This window comes from Pteropus medius, unplaced genomic scaffold (assembly GCF_902729225.1).
Source record: "Pteropus medius unplaced genomic scaffold, Ma_sr-lr_union100, whole genome shotgun sequence".
Taxonomy (NCBI): domain Eukaryota; kingdom Metazoa; phylum Chordata; class Mammalia; order Chiroptera; family Pteropodidae; genus Pteropus; species Pteropus medius.
The window spans coordinates 16,893,822-16,909,118 of NW_024349799.1; the positions used below are offsets into that span (position 1 = coordinate 16,893,822).

General features: G+C 43.2%; 2 protein-coding genes and 1 long non-coding RNA gene across 3 annotated transcripts in view; 1 reads left to right on the forward strand and 2 right to left on the reverse strand.

Moving 5' to 3' along the window:
• Positions 1–2,432, reverse strand: part of ITGAE (integrin subunit alpha E) — a 57,780-nt gene extending 55,348 nt beyond the window's left edge. The window contains exon 1 of the mRNA XM_039886394.1: positions 1,451–2,432. Within this exon, the coding sequence (XP_039742328.1) occupies positions 1,451–1,484 (34 nt within the window). The 5' untranslated portion in view covers positions 1,485–2,432. The remainder of the gene's footprint in view (positions 1–1,450) is intronic.
• On the forward strand, positions 1–14,517 carry LOC120621086 (uncharacterized). The gene is made up of 2 exons (XR_005658078.1): positions 1–143; positions 14,386–14,517. It is a non-coding gene; the product is annotated as an uncharacterized LOC120621086 (long non-coding RNA).
• NCBP3 (nuclear cap binding subunit 3) overlaps positions 11,113–15,297 on the reverse strand; it is a 25,607-nt gene continuing 21,422 nt past the window's right edge. The window contains exons 11-14 of the mRNA XM_039886397.1: positions 14,436–14,590; positions 13,163–13,318; positions 12,094–12,256; positions 11,113–11,634 (exon numbers count right to left, since the gene is read on the reverse strand). Coding sequence (XP_039742331.1) covers positions 11,526–11,634; positions 12,094–12,256; positions 13,163–13,318; positions 14,436–14,590 — 583 coding nt within the window. The 3' untranslated portion in view covers positions 11,113–11,525. The remainder of the gene's footprint in view (positions 11,635–12,093; positions 12,257–13,162; positions 13,319–14,435; positions 14,591–15,297) is intronic.

The following is a 15,297-nucleotide window of genomic DNA, read 5'->3' on the forward strand; positions in this document are numbered from 1 at the left end:
TCTATCTGCTTGAGGAGTGCCTAGCCTCAGAAGGGGAGTTGATAAATGTCATCTGGATTGACATTTCTAAGAAAGGTGCTGAAGTGATGGCTGGTCGTTTGAGTCCACAGGAGACAAACAAGCAGGAGCCCAGTGATGCCAGGGTGAGTAACCCAAGCCAGGGGGTATATTCTAGAGCTGGGAGGCAGGACAGGGGCCTAGCAGAAGCCCCATTTCTATTAATACTTGCTTGTAACCCTGGACAGTCACTGCCCCTCTCTGGGCCTCAGTCACCTCTTCCATACTGGGAGGGGGTGGACCAGAGTCTAAGCATTTTCTTCAGGCATTCTTGGTGATGGGAGATCACAGCCATAAATCATAAAAGGCTTGAGACTCTCTCTCTATACTCCATGTGTCACTGAAAGTAATGTCTAAACTGTAAAATAAGGAAAGAAAGGTTCAACCAAGTTCTGACATTTCTATGATGACTATTTCTATGTTTTTGAAATATTATATACTGAAATATATACTTCGCTGGTACTCTGCCTCTTGGTGATCTAGCCCCATGGTGGATGCTAACCCTGAGTCTCCTTCCAGCATGGACTCAGCACTCAGTCTGGTGCTTACCTGCTGACTCTGGCCCATCCTTCATGAACTCAGTCCCCCAGGAGCCATGAAACTACTTCTACCTGATGTCCATCTCATTCTTGTCAAGCTTCTGACCAGAGCAGGAGATCTCAGAAAGTCTGCCCAGATCACCAAGCAGGACCGCCCTGGCCTCAGGGTGACCTGAGCAGTCTCCAGGGGCTGGTTGACCATGCTCAAACCCATCCCTGGAGACTTGTGGGCAGGTGCAGGCTCAGGGCTTGGCTTGTCCAAGTGGCTTCCATGCGAGGTCAGAATGGGACCCCCAGGGAAATGAGAAAAAAAAGTGTTCCTCTCTCCTCATACACGCAGATTCTTATACTGGAACCAACATCAGGAACAGGAAGCGGGCTCCCCGAATGCCTTCACCCTCTACCACACAAACACTCCCACAGTCCCTTGTCAACGCTTACATTCTCACAGGGTCCTCACCTTCGTCAGCTGAACCCCTGGTCTAGAGAAGGGTGCTCTGCTCGGGGAAAGGGATGGGCATTGTCAGCCTCCACTCTGAGACTAAATTCGGCACAAACCTAACCTGCCCAGAGTGGGTGCCGTGGGGAGAGGGCTCAGGGTGAGGAAGGGAGGCTGGCTGGAGAAGAAACAGGGTGGGAGAGCTTTGGAGTCCAAAGCCACAGGATGTCAGCACTGTCCACAGAGCCTCAGAGGCCCTTCTGAGGAAGCCTGGGGATCTGACCCACCCAGCAAGAGCATCTCCCTGAGGATATTCCCACATTTTCTATGCCCTATCAGACAGACAGGCAGGCAGACAGACAAGGCTGTGCTGATGGCATGGCAGCCCCTCAGGGCAGAGGGGAGGCTAACTTACTGGTCACGCAGAGCAGAGTGTGGAAGAGCCACATCCTAGCTGGAGCAGAGGCAGCGACTTGGGCCCCCGGCCTGCTCAGCTTCCCTTCTCAGCTGGGGCGCCAGGAGGCGGGGACAGAAACACATACATAGGCAAGGACCCACAAACAGACAGGCACTTTCAAGAAGACACAGACGCTCCCACTTGTACACAGCTGGCTGCGTGGCTTCCTTAGCAGTTGCAGGCTGGGTCCTGGGAGCTTGGAGACACCTGTCAGCCCTGTCCATCATCCACACTTTTGTGGAACTGTGAGCTAAGGCGTGGACTAGGAACACAACTCTGGGTGTCCTTGGGGTGAGGTGGAGGAGCAGTATTAATCTGACGTTTATTATCCATTTGAGTCCCAGTCCCCTGCCCCAGAACCCACCACCAGACACCTCAGCCCATTACCCAGTTGTCTCGGCAGTGAGAATGGGTCTCCCTTCTTACAGAAAATGCTCCACAGCCAGAAACTGGGCTGCTGCACCAGGCCCCACACTCGGCCCTACACAAAAGGCTTTGAGGCAGTGGAGGGCCAGGTGGATTGAAAGATCCAGAACATTCACTGAAATCACTTTCTCAGTTTGCCTTTGGCTGCATTCTCTTTAAAACCTGGCTACAGCGCCATGATGCCAGAACTAATTTAACAGAGCTCTGAGCTACCAGAACAATGGAAAAGGAAAAATTCCATAAATCTTTCAGCGTATCTCTGATCTTGATACCTCTGTAGACTGCCAAGTCTATAGCCATATTTAAATGCTTACTTCACGATTTGTCAAACTTTCCCTGTGTGACCAAGTCTGTCGCAGAAGGACGTTTCTCTCATACCCCTGCATCCCAGATTGTTGAGGTACAGAGCGGCGCTCACAGGACTCTGCAATCATGTTCTAGATCTACACTGTCCAACATGGTATGGTAGCCACGAACCACAGGTGGCACTGAGCCCTTCAAATGTCATCAGTGCAACTGAAGAACTGAATTTTAAATTTTAATTAACTTTAATTTACATTTAAAAAGGCAGAGGACTCTGTCTCTCACAGGAATGTCTTCATCTCCAAGGAGAGCACTTTGAAGTGTTAATGGAAGTGTTAAAACACAGTGGACAATGGTATTGACTTAATGACTAGATGGAAATCAACTTTATTTTTTCACATGAAAAGTCTGCTTGACCAGAGTTTTGTAAAGATGACTTAAAACATTTTTGCATTGTCTACTTTGATCTAACAAAATACTTACAACTAGTAAGAGAGTGCCCTGACATTACACGGGTGTTTGAATAGACTACAATTCATCATTTTTCACACTGTACACCATCCAACAGAGAAGTTAAACAACTTGAAAAAGCGAAGCTCCAGGTCTGATGATTTGCCTCTCAGATCACGATGACATGTCGGCTTACCGTTGTCATAGGCTAGAGTCCTGGACTATCTTCTCCTTACTCCAGGGCTCAGTGACTCTCCTCTTCCCCACACCCATTCAGTGTGTCAGGGGCACTTGGGGGAGCCACAGGGTCTCTTCTCCCCAACCACTGTCCCAGAGGGACGAGAGTAGCTGCAAGCCACAGAGCAGATCAGCAGGACAGGCCAGAACTCAGTACTATTGCTCCCTCAAGATTTTTGAGAGAAGCAGGACTTCGTGTTTGGAGTGTGAACTTCAGGACACCTCAGGAGGCCAGGCAAAGTTGATGAGTGGATGCTGGACTGGGCACATGGCCTTTTTTTGCATCTTTGAAGATGTCTACAATGAGGACACATCCTGCATCCATCTAAGATGTATTTATCCAAGCTTGTTGATGACAGCATGGCAGACTCCTAATCTTGAGCACATATGGGGGCCATTCAAGCCCATCTGACAGTAACTGCTGTCCCCACAAACCCAAACTTAAGGTCCCAAGGGCCAGGCTGTACTATGCACAAGGTTGGGGTGTTCAGCAAATACATACACATCCAAAAGGAATATGAAAATGACTTCCAAACTTTTTACTTTAAACAAATGTTAAAGGACTCAAGGAATATTCTACAACATAACCAGACTGAATTCTTCAAAAACATTAATATCATAAAAGACAAAGAAAGGTTAAAGAATTGTTCCAGATTAAAGGAGACTGAATGTAGTGCATGATCCTGGATTGGATCCTAGACCAGAAAAAAAAAAAAGTGCTTTAAAAAACATTATTGGTTCAGCAAAATATAATACCATTCCTGGGAATGGTAACCAGAAATTTAAGTGTCTGGTTATGGCCAGAAAGATAAGAGGTGAATGGTATGATTGTGCAGAGTTACATGGAGGGCATCAACTCCAGTTGGTATTTATTTTCGTTAAAAAGAGGAGGAAAAGTAAATTCATAAGGTTAAAGTATTATAAACTTTAATTTGGGAAAGAAACCTACATTATTAGGACAGTTGGCAAAACTGAAACATGAACTACAGGTTAGATACTACAGTACTAATTATATAATATATAATTATATAACATATAAAATATTATATAAAATATTATACATTTCCTGAATTTGATAACTATGAGAGAATGTCCTTGATCTTAAGAAATGTATATTAAAATATTTAATGGGTAAGGGACATGACATATGCAAGTAATTCTCAAATAGTTCATGGTTCAGAGAGGGAGGGAAAGGAGGAAGGAGGGAAAGGAGAAAGGAAAGAATAAAATGTAGCAAAATGTTCTTTATTCTACCATTGAAATCGTTCTGTAATTTAAAAATAGAAGGTTTTAAGTTACAGGATGGAAGACTTACAGTTCACTATGAAGTAAAAAGACTAAATGCTTTGTCTTGAATGAGTCAAAAGCATTCATTAGTGGATAGGTGTGTGTGGGCGGGGCGGGGGGTGGGGCACGGGAGCTGCTCCCACAGCCCAGCCTCATAGCCTCCAGACCAGGAAATGTTTCTACTTACTCACTTGCCTTTCCAGTCCTAGGAAACTGGAAAGAGGGAATTTCGAAGAATGTGGATGTTACTGATACTGTATAGAGAATAGAGAGGACAGAGTTGGCAATGGGGAGTGGGGAAAGACTGAAGAACTGTAGTAATCACTAACACTGAGCGTGCACTCAGGAGGGAGTGAGTGCCAGACTCAGTGCAAAGGGCTTTCCATGCAAACCCTCATGTGATCCACACAGCCATTCTACTGGGTTATCCCTATTTCATGGACATGGAAGTTGGCTCAGAGAGAGTGGTTAAGTAATTTGTCCAAGGCCATATGGCTAGTTAGTGGCAGAGCTGGAACTCAAATAGGTCTCATCCAGAACCAGGTCTCTGAACCACTACAAACCCTAGTGCCTTCAGACCCATGGGTCTAAATCTCTCCCAGTTCATGAGCTATTAAAAAGCAGGGACCTCATTCCACAAACCTATACTAGGAAGCTTGCATTACTGGGTGCTGTGGACTGAACTGTGTGCCCTCCCCGCCCCCTAATTAATATGTTAAAGCCACAATCCCCAATTTGACTATATTTGGAGATAGGGCCTTTAGGGAATAATTAAAGGTCATAAAAGTAGGGCCCTCACCCAAGAGGCTTGGTAATCTTAGCAGAGGAAGAGATCCCTCTTTCTATGTACATGCACCAAGGAAAGGCCACATGAAGACACGGTGAGAAGATGGCTATTTACAAGCCAGGGAGAGAGGCCTCAGCAGAACCCTATTATGCTGACATCCTGATCTTGGACTTTCAGCCTCTAGACTGAGAGAAAATAAATTTCTGTTGTTCAAGTCACCCAGTCAAATGGTAACCCAAGCTAGCTAACACACTGGGCTACCTCTTAAAAAAGCTTCCAAATAAAACAATGAATGGGGGAGTGAAGGCGGAGGAAGGGGGGGTGTGTGTGTGTGTGTGTGTATCTTGTAGAAGGGGAGCTTAGTGGGGAGGGAGCTAAAGAGAGGATCATCTTATCCTTTCATAACTGAGAGGCTGGGGGAGGTGTCACACTTGTCATGGAACCAAGGGTCTTAGGGCGTAGGCCTCTTGCTTGCCCCCTCTCTCTTCCTAGGTTCAGCTTAGTGCTGATGCTCTGTGGTAGAGTACAGCAAAGATCCTAGAAATCACATTAGCACTAAAAAGAAACTGGAGATCATTCCAGTCGAGCCCTTCATTTGACAGGGAAATTGAGTTCCAGAGAGGTGAAGGGACTTGCTCAGTCTTTTCCTGTTTGTATGTGAGAAAGAGTGAATTCCCAGGGCTCCCATCCCGACAACCATTCTGTCTGAGCCTTCCCAAAAGACACTCTACCTGAGCTAAAAGTGTTGTTTCCTGCTTACAGGCCTGCTGAGGAACCCTTACCAATGACAAGAAGGGACGCATCACAGGATTAAAAACACAACAATCCCAGCCAGGAAGGGATAGAAAAGCCATGCTTCCTCTCCTGCCAATTGTGTGGGTCTTGCCCTATACTGTCCGGGGATGAGGGTGACAATCTGAGGTAACACAAGTCTTTACCACCAAAGAATTCCAGGGCCTCTAGAATTACTCAAACAAAAACAAATAAGAACTCCAGGGCAGATTACTGACTTTGGTAGGTTAAATACTACCCATACTCTAGAGTTTTACTTATAGCCCAGCAAAATCCCACTTCAGTGCCTCATAACTATTTGAAATAGGCTTTTGAACCAGCATTTCCCTAATTGCTCCAAGGAACATCAGAGTTCTGTGAAATGTTCATAAATTTCATTTTTTAAAAAAAGCTACAGTATTTCCTCCTAAGATTTATTTTATAAACACGTAAGGAAAATTCTACGTTATTGGTGGTCAGATTACACAGTAACAATCTGCCCTGAAGCAGGTGTGCTACTTTCAGGATTATAAAAAAAAAAATTCTGTCCTTGTAGTTCTTAAAAAAGTGGCTTAATTTCTAATTTATTTCTTATTATATAAGGTTTAAAAGCAAATAAGTATACATCAAACTTATTTTTGCAGTAATTAATTAAGCTGCGAAGCCATGATTTGCTGATAACTTTAAATTGCCTGTTAGCATTTCGTCTTAACTTTAAGAAGGCTCCATGTGAGCTGGAATGCTGCTTTAGGCAAAAGAGCTGCTGCCAGAAAAAGAGTTGTTTCTTTTCTCCTTTTTTGGACTGCCTCACTTTCCTTACCAACAGGGCCAGAGGCTAAGAACTGGCCCAGCAGTCCCTCATTCAGGCCTCTCATCCACCTGCCAGCTACCTTTCCTGCTCTCCTGGAGTAGATGAAGCATTCTAAAACTATTCCGAACTATCTACATGATTCTCTAGCAAATTCTTTATAGAGCTAAGTAAGCTTTAGCTCAGATATGGCCAGATCACCAAAATTTGAATTTTATTGCGGTCTAATTAATGAGATTTTTTTTCTTATACAAGTATAGTGTATGCACTTCTGATTAATCTTCTTCCTTTTGAATCTGGTGGTCTTAGCTAGAAGACCTCCTTTTGAATCTAGTGGTCTTAGCCAACCTGCACACAAAGTGCCAGAGCCAGGTTGGATTACCACAATTCATTCATTTACCAAACACTTTTTAAGCACCATTTACTCTGGACTGGTGTGGTGCAAGGATAGAGAAATAACATGAAGACACCTGCTCATTAGAAGCTCACAGGCTGGCAGGGAAAATAAAACAGGAAAACAAAGTGTTATATGTACAAGGTAGAAAAACAAGGACTAGCAGGTAAGAAAACCCCAGAGCCTCAGAGGATAGAGCTGCTCCTGCAGCTGGGGGATTTACACATTCATCACAAGTCTGTGGGGGACCTGCCAGGTGCCAGGCATGGCTCTAGGACTGGAGAAACTCCAGGAACAAGCCAGATATATGGTCCCTGCTCTCGCAGAGCTTACCGTCTAGCAAAAAGACAAGTAGAAAAAGGGAATTACAATCCAGTATAAAGATGTGCTGGCTTAGGAGACTAGGGATTTGGAATCATACATACACTTCACTTAGGCTAACACAATGGTATCTGTCTCGAAAAAAAGACAAGGAAAAAGAAAAAACAATTTTAAGTCATTTGGGGCATTCCAAATGCCCCTCCACACACTGAAGAGGTAGGCAGGGGGACTGGAGGAGAGCTCAAGCCTCTGCCACTCTTGTGCCTATTGCAGTTCCCAAGAGCCTCTTCAAAAGTGAGCTTCTCTCTATAGTGCCAGGTGGGCACTAGACTAATCGGGGGGATCATTCCGTAAATTATATGTGTCTAATCACTATGCTGTACACCTGAAACTAATACAAAATGATACTGAATGTCAACTCTAATTGAAAAACAAAAATTAAAATAATAAAGTTTTTTTTTAAGTGAGCTTCTCACCTGTGATTCCAACAACTAAAAATAATTTTACACAACACGGTCCAAATAATTGCAGACCAACCACTTTACCTGGTGCTCAATCAAAGAAACTGTGATCTGTTCCCACATGGGCAGGAACCAAATGTACTCACGATGGACCTCATGATGTTGGTCTTCAACATGGCACCCTCTTCATGGCTTCCTAGAGGAATTTCAATTAATTTTTATCTTAGCCATGACTTTATAATCTAACCCTAGAGTGAACTGAGACTCCTACATGGCAGTACCATGGGAAACAAAGCCAGGGCCATAACCTGGCTCTGGAAGTTGGGGGTAGCCTTATGGATGGGTCTCTAAGTCCTTGAGGATGAGGTAAAAGAGATGGCAAGGCAGGAGGGGGAGATGAACAGAATAGTGTGTCACTGAGGGGGAGAAGACTGAGCAGTCTGGAAGGTTGGTGAGATCAAGATGGTTCCAGAGAACCAGTGAGCAGATGGCAGCGGGGGATGAGGTGACAAGGTCCGAGCTATCAAAGGAGTTTGGAATTTATTCCAAGGACAATGGTGAAGCTTTGGAAATGTTTTAAGCAAAGAAATAACAAATAACTTTCTTAAGAAAGTTCATCCTGAAGCACATGAAAAGCACTAATGATGCCCAAAATCATTAGTCATCAGAGAAATGTAACTCAAAACCAAGAGATACCAATTCATACCAGAAAATAACAAGAGTTGAAGAGGATGTAGAAAAATTGGAAACCTCATACATTGCTGGGACGAAATGAAAAATGATGCAGCCACTTGGCAGAACAGTCTGGCAGTTCTTCAAAAGGTTAAAGACAGTTACAATGTGACCCAGCAGTTCCACTCCTAGGTATACAACCCAAGAGTGGTGAAAATATATGTCCACATAAACATTTGTACATAAATGTTTATACCAGCATTATTCATATTAGCCAAAAAGTGAAATAACCCAAATCTCCACTAACAGGTGAAGTAGATAAAGTGTGGTAAAGCCACACAGTGGAATATTATTTAGCAATAGAAAGAAATGAAGTCCTGACACGCGCTACAATGAAGCGCCTTGAAAATACATTTAGTGAAAAGAAGCCAGTCACAAATATTCACAAAGCATATGATTCCATTTATAGTAAATGTTCAGAATAAGCATATTCAGAGACAGAAATACTGGTTATCGGGGCGGGGGGGCGTGGAGGCGGAGGGTGAGGGAATGTGGAATGACTGCTAATGGGTACCAGGTTTCTTTTTAGTGATGAAAATATTCTAAAATTGATTATGGCGATGGTTGCACTTCTCTGTGAATATACTAAAAGCCACTGACATGTATACTTTAAATGAGTGAATTGCAACCTATACAAATTATATCTCAGTAAAGCTGCTAACAATAAGAGTTCATCCTGGCTGCAGTGTGCAGAACAGAGATGGGGCAGATGGACTAATGAAGAGGCTACTACAGGGATGGAACAGAAGACAGTGGTTGAACTAAGGGGAGGGATTCATGGGGGTCAGACTGGAGGAGGCCAGGTGAGGACAGTTTACATCTTGTGGCAGGCTCCACAAGTTCTCCTGGGCAGCTAGTACCTCACCCAAGAGGTAGAGTGGGAAACAGAAATGAGGTATCTAATTATTATCAAGCAGCAAAAACATATTTAAAATTTTATACAGGTAAGACTAAGATGAATACAGAAAAGTGCGTAGCCCTGCTGCCCATATACTTGAAGAGCGCCCAGAGTAAAAGCCCACTGAGCTGCTGGCCAGGGGATTGTCCTGACTGTCCATTCTCTCTCTCAAACTCCAAAGAAAGGGCCTGGGCATTCAGGGCACACATAAGATGTTGCAAGATCTGAGTATCTGAGTGTAAGCTGGAGAGCAAGAGAGGCTAAGGCCAATAACTTTCAGAAATTAACTTAAAAATCTTTAAAGATACATGTCTGGGTTCTGCGTGTTTATGAGAATTGCCAGATTGCTGAAGTGGGCATTTTTCTTGGATAGATCAAAGGCCCAGTTTTCATTACATACCACTACCCTTCTAGAAAGTCTTCCCTGATCTCTAGCAGGAGACTGGTGAGGGCTAAAAGGCCAAGGGACAGACGGGCCTGAACTACTGCTAGGAAAGGGTCATGACTAGAAAACACAAAGTCTAAGAGGGGGCATTTTCTGAACACTGCAGAGACGATGTCAGACCCTGACCATAAAAACTGCTCTGTCCCACCCAGAGACTACAAAGGGATGGGGGTAAGCCCCTGTCCACAAGCTCATGTACACCCTCAGTTGTCTCCTTCATATGAACTTAGCTAAAATGCCAAGAAGCCCTCAGTTGTCTCCTTGATCCTGCCCCCACCTGCAACAGAAACCAGTGCTGGCCAGCTCACTGCAGCCATAGCTGTGGGAAAGAGTCAAACACCACTGAGATGTACCAACAAAGCCAGAAGCTCTGGTACCAATCCATTCATTTACTAGATGCGGAAACCAAGGCCCAGGACCATCGAAGAACCAGGGGTTAGCATTCAGGTCTCTGACTCTCAGGGCTTCATTCTTCTCACTCGACCAGCTCCCCAAACCCTGACCCCTCCTCAAGAACCTGGCTCTCAGCTGTGTGCTTCAGAGAGCAAGAGGAGCTGAGAAGCCTCAGGTCTCAACTGGCAGGGAAACCTGAACCATCTCTTTCCTGGAATCCTATCATGGTTATATGCTCTAGTCTTTCTAATGCAAGGGAAAAAAGCAGGTCAATCGACAAATCAGGGACAACACAGTTTTTGCTGCAGCTCCCAGGTCTCACAGCCCTTTACTTTATTAACAACAGTGTTCTGCATTCAATTGCACCACGGTGCAATCATCTATACATGTGACCATTAGCTCAGCCACAAATAAAGATCTCTAAAATCCAGGACTGCATTGGGTACTGAAATGCTCCAGACAGGTGAGGAGTTGTGACATCACAAAAGGGACAAAAGCTTACTGTGTCTAACTCCCAAGATGTAGTGAATTGAAGTGAAACTTTTTTAAGCCTGCAGAGGAATGCAAACATTAAATACTTCAAAATAAAAATGAGAAGAAAAAAAAAAAAAAACAATTATCTACCACCTCTTTGTGGTAATATAATCTGAAAGGAGTTTAGAAATAAATGAACTCAAATTTCTATAACTGTAATCTTATTTGCCAGTTTCAAAGATGTCTTCAGTGCCAGAACTTGGGAGATAGAAAGAATAAATATCAATGTATTACTTCTAAAGTGATAACAAACAACAGAACCCCATCTCGAATGGAAGGATTTTTTCCTACAGTGGCCGAAAGCAAGTTAAACTCTATGTACAACAGACAGACTATACAATTAGGATCATTTAAAAATAATGAGACTCCTCTCTTTGCCTTCTTCCAAAGTATATAATATATATTTAACAGCACATAAGACACCACTTGGGCTTCCCCTGTAGCCAACAGGAAGTACTTTCACATATAAAAATTAAAAATTTAAACTTTTAAATCATTAATATTTTTAAAACATAATACAGACTTAAAAATTGTTCAACATTAACCCATGACCCCGCCCCCAGCACAAAAAAATCCACCCCAAATCCAGAAGTCACAGTTTTTTGTTCCTAAAAATCCCATAGCACTGAACTTGATCTTCACTTCAAGCTGATCACTAACAAGAGACCCTAAAACAGAAATCCCCAGGGAAGAACAGAAGCACGATCAATTGACGCTGTGTTTCTTATCTACCTGGGCGGCATTGGTGCACCTCTGAGGTCAGGTCCATGAGATTCGGCCCCCACACTAGGGTCCTGGAAGGGTGAGCTGGCAGCTTCCCTCATCTTCCCCCTCGAAGGCTGTCCAATAAGCACCTGGGAATTGACTTTTCTTGGGAAAAGGGTGCTGGTAACAGCTGTCAGAGCCAAGGCAATAGTGAGAAGTTCAGTTCTCTGCTCTTTGGATGAACTGTGTAAAACATTTCTTTTAAAAGACACAATGTTAAAAATATTAAGAAAAACGTCTACAAAATCTGGAGGGCTGCCTTTTTCTCAAAGGGTAAAGCTTGTGGGGTGATAGGAAAAGAATTGAGGGCCCAGAACTATAACTCTGCAGCAAAAGATAGATGCCCTTCAAAACACGTCACATTCTTAAGATGTCTTGCTGAAGTAGCAAGAGCTGAGGGTGACTATGAGTAAGAGCAGGAGAGGTGCCAACTCTTGCAGGGGAGGTTCCTACTGTGTACTCCACCCTGCGCAAGAATGTCAAGCTTTAGGGCAGCTGCCACCGGCCCCAAGGGCATCAGGACTCTGCCTCTGAGCCAGAGCTGCTTTCCCGACTAACTTCAATCTGGAGAGATGGTAAGTTATCTAACCGGCTCTTCTTTTGGCGAGACTGTTCTTTTTCCTTAATCAGAGCCCCCCATGCCCTTTGCAGCTCGGAGTCATCTTCCTCAGTGCCAGGAGCCCTATGATCCACTTTCTTCGTGTTCTTTTCTTTGGTCTTGGATGCAGATCCTAAGCGAGTCCATAAATTACCTGTTTGGGTGAGAAGGCATTTTAGTTTTGACAGTCAACACTGAAAAGCAGGGTAATACTGGGTAATACTGAGGCAGCAGAGGCACTGCCAACACCTCATGAGCTGGAAACACAGCGGGGTCTGTGGTGCTTGCAGGTCTGTGGGGGTCTGTGCAATCTTGGACAAGTAATCTCATTTCCAAGGCTGTAGTCCCTGCCTGCAAACTGAGGGATCTGAACCTTAGGGGAGAATCTCAAAACTAGGGGACATGCGTTCCCCCACACTAGGCATATCAGAATCACTGGGGGGGGGGAGGGCTGTTCATGCTACACTACACCTGCCCCTACCTGGTGAGACTCATCATTCTGTGTAGAGTTTCAATCTGCCAGGAGTGGGCCATCCCCAGATTATTCCCAGGTATAACATTCTGCAAACTGATGGGCCTGCTACAATGTAAACTTTCGAGATTCTGCCCACTATCCATTAATTTTCAAAATATACTTTATCAATATCTAATATAGCAATATGTGTTTAGAATTTCATAGTCTAGCTCACTATAAGGCAATTAAAACTTTTCTTTATAAAGAATATAACAATGTGGACAAATGATTACGATAAAATGATATATAAAAATAGAATATGAATATGGACAAAGATTGAAATAGCATATATGAAACGAAAAAGTATTTGCACTAAACAGAAAGAAACGGGTGGGTCTTTTTGCCTATTTTCTAAATTTTCCATATTATTATCACTATTATTATTATTATTACTTATTACTACAATGACTATAATAGAAGAGGGAAAATAATTTACTTTTGTCATTTGCTATGTCCTGCCTTCTGCTAACGAAGTATTTCTATGCTATACTCACTGTCCCTGCTCTTACCCGATTTCCATTCCCATCAGTTTCGAGTGTTACCAACCTGATTTCTTCTCCCGAGTGTCAGAGTAGAGGCCTTTAATGTCTTGCCTGGGAACACCTAGCCTACTATGTACATCAGAAAAAGGCTCTCTCCGAACAACAGGGTTACAAGTCTTTTCTGGAGAATACGGTCTTTTTCCTAACCGCTGGCGTATATCTAGAAATAGAAAAAAGTACTCCTGTTACTAAGCATGTATGCTCTGCTATCTGTTCTGTCAACCTGAGATCTCTATAGGACCTGGTCCAAATCTGTCCAATCAAGCTTCTAGAAGCCACTCTACTCAATCAGTATGGATTCCCCTAGGAAAACTCCAATAAAGGGGCTCTTGGGGAAAAATATCTCAGCTGACTGCTCTAGAACTCAATTTCTGAGGCAGAGTCAATTGTCTTGTTTTTTGCTTTTTAAGTAAAACCAAGCAGACCAAATAATTCACAAACATTTCAGTTTCTCTCCCTTTCTTCCCTCACGTCCCAGTGCTGAGTGTTCTTCCTTCATGAGGTTTCACGTTCTCAACCATTCTATCTCCACAGTCCCTGACCTAGCTCAGGCCCTTGTTATTTACTTAACTCAATACCCCACCGCATTCTGCCTCCATATTATCTTTCTAAAATAGATGCAAGATCGGGTTACTTCCTCAAAAAAGTATGTTAGCAAGCTGAGATCCCATTCCCTCCCCAAGGCCTCACTCTAAAGCCACTTTCTCTAAGAAGCCTTCCATAATTCCACGAATATATCTAGCTCCCCTTGCTGCTCTCACAGCCCCCTGCTTACAGACTCAACAGAATATTTCCTCCATTCTGCTTTGGCTGGAATTATCTGAATGTGTGCACTCATTGGAGTTCCATGATTTTACATTCCCTCCAAAGACGTCCAGCACTCCCAGCACCTACCCTGGCACATAACAGACATGGCCACGTACTTGGTATATGTGTGTTTATCTAGATATGTGAACTAGATATCTGAACTATCTAGTTCAAATTCTTAACCATTTCTACAACGACTCAACTTAATTTCTATTATCATTATATATAAAGTATACCAATGACATACAGAATGAAATAATTGTCTGATTCAATAAAATACTGAAAGTGAGTATTACAAAAGTTTGATTAATTTCCATGTCCTGAAGTTCCAATGCTTAAGTCGAAATTTATAAGTGATGAACCAGAACAATGAAAGCAGTTCACAAATGGCAATGTTTTATCCAATACCTATCCCTGCAGTTTGCTTTCGGGAACTCAGAATGAAGCCCAGAAACCCAACTGAACAATACCTGATTTAGCACTGCTGCCCGACGGCCGTGGACGTGTGTGCTGACGTTTTTCATCTAATAAATGTCGGACATCTGCAAATTTCTCAGGTGGCAATTTGTTACCAATTCGGTTTTTGATGTTGCTTGTGGCTATAGTATCTGCCTTCATGGAATTCCTTAAAAAAAAAAAAAAAAGAGCACAGTTAATCAATTTCAACTGTGGGACAATGCCCTCACAACAATCTCATATACTTTTGAGAAAACAATTTAAGAAACTCAGTCTAATATAGCTAATATTCACTTATGAATACCACACACCAATAATTATTTGTTCACAAGAATCATGATCAGCCTGCTGAAGAGACCAGCCAGGGTGAGCAGGTTCCTGAGTTTTCCAGGGTGGTTTACACACATAATATCTGTAAGCTATCACAGAGAACGTAACTGTGGGTTCCCTTCTCCTGAGACAAACACTAAGTAGCGGCCAGCAATGAGTATGGGGCCTCTGCTCACTCAGGCTGTGATTTGACTGTAGTCAAAACATGAGTCTTCGATCCCTTTCTTTAAAGGGCAGACATCTCTGTCAAAGAGATCTGCTGCCATGCTAGGAGCCAGCATTATTCTGGCAGCATTCACCATCAGAAAGTTCTCTAAAAACTAAAAGTAAGGATGTGAACAAGGCCATACAAACAAACCAGCTTTCCTTAAATTCACCACTAAAGAACACTTAAAGAGAGCATCCCTAGATATCAACCCTTTGAGTTGTACATATGCTATCTGCCCTCAGGAACCTATTCATCCCCACTAGTCCAAGAAAATGCATATTAAAATTATTTTTTTTGTCCATGGAATTAGCAAACATTAGAAAGAGTGATAATACCTA